Source organism: Gossypium arboreum, chromosome 3 (assembly GCF_025698485.1).
Source record: "Gossypium arboreum isolate Shixiya-1 chromosome 3, ASM2569848v2, whole genome shotgun sequence".
Taxonomy (NCBI): Eukaryota; Viridiplantae; Streptophyta; class Magnoliopsida; order Malvales; family Malvaceae; genus Gossypium; species Gossypium arboreum.
Window position 1 is genome coordinate 3,039,893 of NC_069072.1, and position 3,251 is coordinate 3,043,143.

At 32.8% G+C, this 3,251-nt stretch overlaps 1 protein-coding gene across 1 annotated transcript; it reads left to right on the forward strand.

Moving 5' to 3' along the window:
* Window positions 1-1,324: 1,324 nt before the first annotated feature.
* On the forward strand, window positions 1,325-2,709 carry LOC108485952 (transcription factor bHLH84). Its single transcript, XM_017789789.2, has 4 exons — window positions 1,325-1,675; window positions 1,761-1,994; window positions 2,078-2,209; window positions 2,399-2,709. The coding sequence occupies exons 1-4, from the start codon at window positions 1,325-1,327 to the stop codon at window positions 2,495-2,497; spliced, it is 816 nt and encodes a 271-aa protein (XP_017645278.1). The 3' UTR covers window positions 2,498-2,709.
* Window positions 2,710-3,251: the final 542 nt, after the last annotated feature.

Consider the following 3,251-nt stretch of genomic DNA (forward strand, 5'->3'; position numbering starts at 1 on the left):
ATTACCGACCTGCGACCTAGATACCCAACTAGGATCGACCCAATCTAGTTGTCATAACTTGCATAGTTCGCTAGTATGAGTTTGCACGCGGGATGGTTAGCGTCATCATGCAAATGAACTCATATTTAAAGAACACGTGTTTATTCTAGAATAGTTGCATAGTTATATTGACATGCATGAGAGCTTACCTAATATGTCGCATCCAAAAACCGTATCATAAGAGTAAGGAAATTAGCCTCTTTGAAAAATATATACACAAAAACATTCAACAAGTTTTCTGATTTTCCATTAAATTGGATTATGTTACTTGCTGGAAGGGAAATAAGCAAATAAAAAAATGTCGAATCTGGGTTTGTAATGTTTTCTGATTCTAAATTTGGGATTGTAAAATTCTTCATACATATGTGGTTTTCACATAGCTTTAGCCATGTGAGCAATTTTCTTTTTTAAATGTCACGTTATTCAATTTAATGAAGTACTTTTACAGTTTCCATTATTAAATCAAAAGAGTAGGAGATAGTAAACTCGTTTAATTGGATTTGAATCGGTGGTTGAACTAATCGGTCTATCAATTTTCAGTTCAATCGATTTGATAATTTATTCAACAATAATTAAATAAATAATTAAAATTTTAAAACTTATAAAACTGAATCAATCTGCCAACTTTTTTTTTTTCAGTTTTTAGACTTTTATCGTTTTGAAGCAATTTACTCAAAGGTTGATTCAACTTTTTTACTGAACGATTTTTGGTTTAACCAGTCCGCTTGACTAGTCTAGTCTAACTCAATAACATTGGCTTTACTTAAATACCATTTACGAACAAAGGCATCCATGGTTTTATCTTAAAAAAAAAAAAGTAAAGGGGCTAAATTTCAAATGTGCAAAGAGTACAAAGACCGATAAAAGAAATAAACCATTTATAATTGACCAAATTTTGTTTTGTCGTATTCCACCTAATCTTAGTTCATGTTTTAAGTACTAAATCATTCTCGTTTGAGTACAGTTAGTTAAAAAACAGTCTAGTTTCCAGGCGTCTTCGAGCTAAGCTCAAAAATATATTGATTCCATTATTAATCCTTTTCTGAGTTGTTCTTTGTGAGGGACCCCTCATTACGAGCTTTCTTTCATAATAATTGGTAATTATTATAAAAAAAAAATGAAGATATTGTTGCACGAGTCAATGCTTTTTGTTGGTGACATTCTTCACAGTTGTTTTCCCATATATATAGCCCTCTCTATCCTGTTTCTCTTCAAGGATCAAAACTAATTCAATAACTTGAAGCCCCAAAAAGAACTCAAAAAACCCACTTTTTTTGGTTCTTCAATGGATTCAATGGGAACCCTTTTAGGAGATTGGAGTTGTTTCAGTGGGATGTATACAACTGATCAAGAAGCTGATTTCATGGCTCAATTGCTGAGTAATTGTCCTCAGCTCCCTGACATAGATATGAGCAATTACTTGAGTGATTCATACCCAGTTTTTGTAACCAATAATAGCCCCATTTCAATGGATTTTTGTATGGAAGATGGGACCAACACTGGTTTTTTTCTGGTTGAACCTGATGATTGTTTGAACCCAGAAATGGGTAAGGATGGCAATGTTGAAAAAGAACCGAAGCCTGAACCTGAGAAGAAAAGTAGTAACAAGAGATCTCGAAATTCAGGAGATGTTCATGTAAGTGTTCGAAAAAAAGACTTGAAAAGAAATGTTTTTGATTTCAGCTTATCATTGATTGTTTTTTTTACTTGTGTGTGTGCAGGTTCAAAAGACTAAGAGAAATGGAAGATCTAAGAAGAACCAGACCATTGCGGCCAATGATGACGAAGACGGTAATGGCGGTCTCAACGGGCAAAGCTGGGCCAGTTGCTCTTCGGAGGACGACTCGAATGGTGGTGCGAGCTCAGGCTCAAAGGGGGAAACAACACTGAATTTGAATGGCAAAACAAGAGCCAGTAGGGGAGCAGCCACTGATCCACAAAGTCTTTATGCAAGGGTAAGTAACACATATAAGGCAAATCTGGCTTAAAGCATTGTTGCTTAACCGACTAAACCGATCAATTCGTATTGGTTTTGCAGAAAAGAAGGGAAAGGATTAATGAAAGATTGAGGATTTTACAGAATCTTGTCCCTAATGGAACAAAGGTTGATATTAGTACAATGCTTGAAGAAGCTGTTCAATATGTAAAGTTTTTGCAGCTACAAATTAAGGTAATAAACTTCACTTCATTGGAGTGATTTCCGAATTTTTTCGAAAAAATTTTTGAAGTATCGTCTACCTGAAGTCGATCAAGAGATAAAACCCAGACGGAGGACAATGACGATATTTCTAAGAGTTTACTTCTTTTATTATATTTTTTTCCTAATTTAATTTCGTTTCCTTATTTCGGAATCTTGCAGTTGTTGAGTTCCGATGATCTTTGGATGTATGCACCTATTGCTTACAACGGAATGGATATCGGAATCGATCTCAAGGTCGGTACAGCGAAGAGAACGTAGAAGATACCGCCGCTGGAGGAGGGGGGATGTAGACCATTTCTGGTTAAAACATATAGGCTATCTTGCAAATTTTTATAAATTGAAATAAGTTCAGTTGCCATTTTGTAATGAATTTATTTCTTGATAAAATCTTGATTTGTAATCAATAATTTTACCACAAAAATCATTCATCAAAATTTGGTCATTTATTTCTTGTAATCACATACAAAATTTGGTTTAAGTTTTCATACATTTAATTTTAAAGCAAATAAATAAAGTTTAAAATGGTGGACAGTAATTTTTTTTTTTAAAAATGTTAATTTGTAACCTTCAACCTCAACATAATTAGACTCAAGTCCCTTAAATATAAAAGATTTCACCCGTAAAAATGGATACCAATTAATTTAGTAGTTCAGTCTGTCTATGAATAGTTTAGTCGATTGAGTCTTAGTTCAATTAATATGTATTATCATTAATGTAGAAGAACGTGGGTCTGAGTGTTCTTATCTATGGACTGTGGAGGGACTATGTGTAGTTTTAAGAATTGTGTAAAAAAAAACAGATATAATTAGAACTTGTAATGAGATTGTTCAAAATAAATGAATAGTTTAGGTTTGTCTACGTTTAAATTTGATCAACACTAAAAATCGCCAACTTATATTTTAGAAATGAAAATAAATTATTTTATTTAATTATTATTCTGTTTTAAGACTGAGGAAGAAAAATTGAAAAATCGAAAATTGATTTGAACTGAATTATTTAGATGATTTATAGA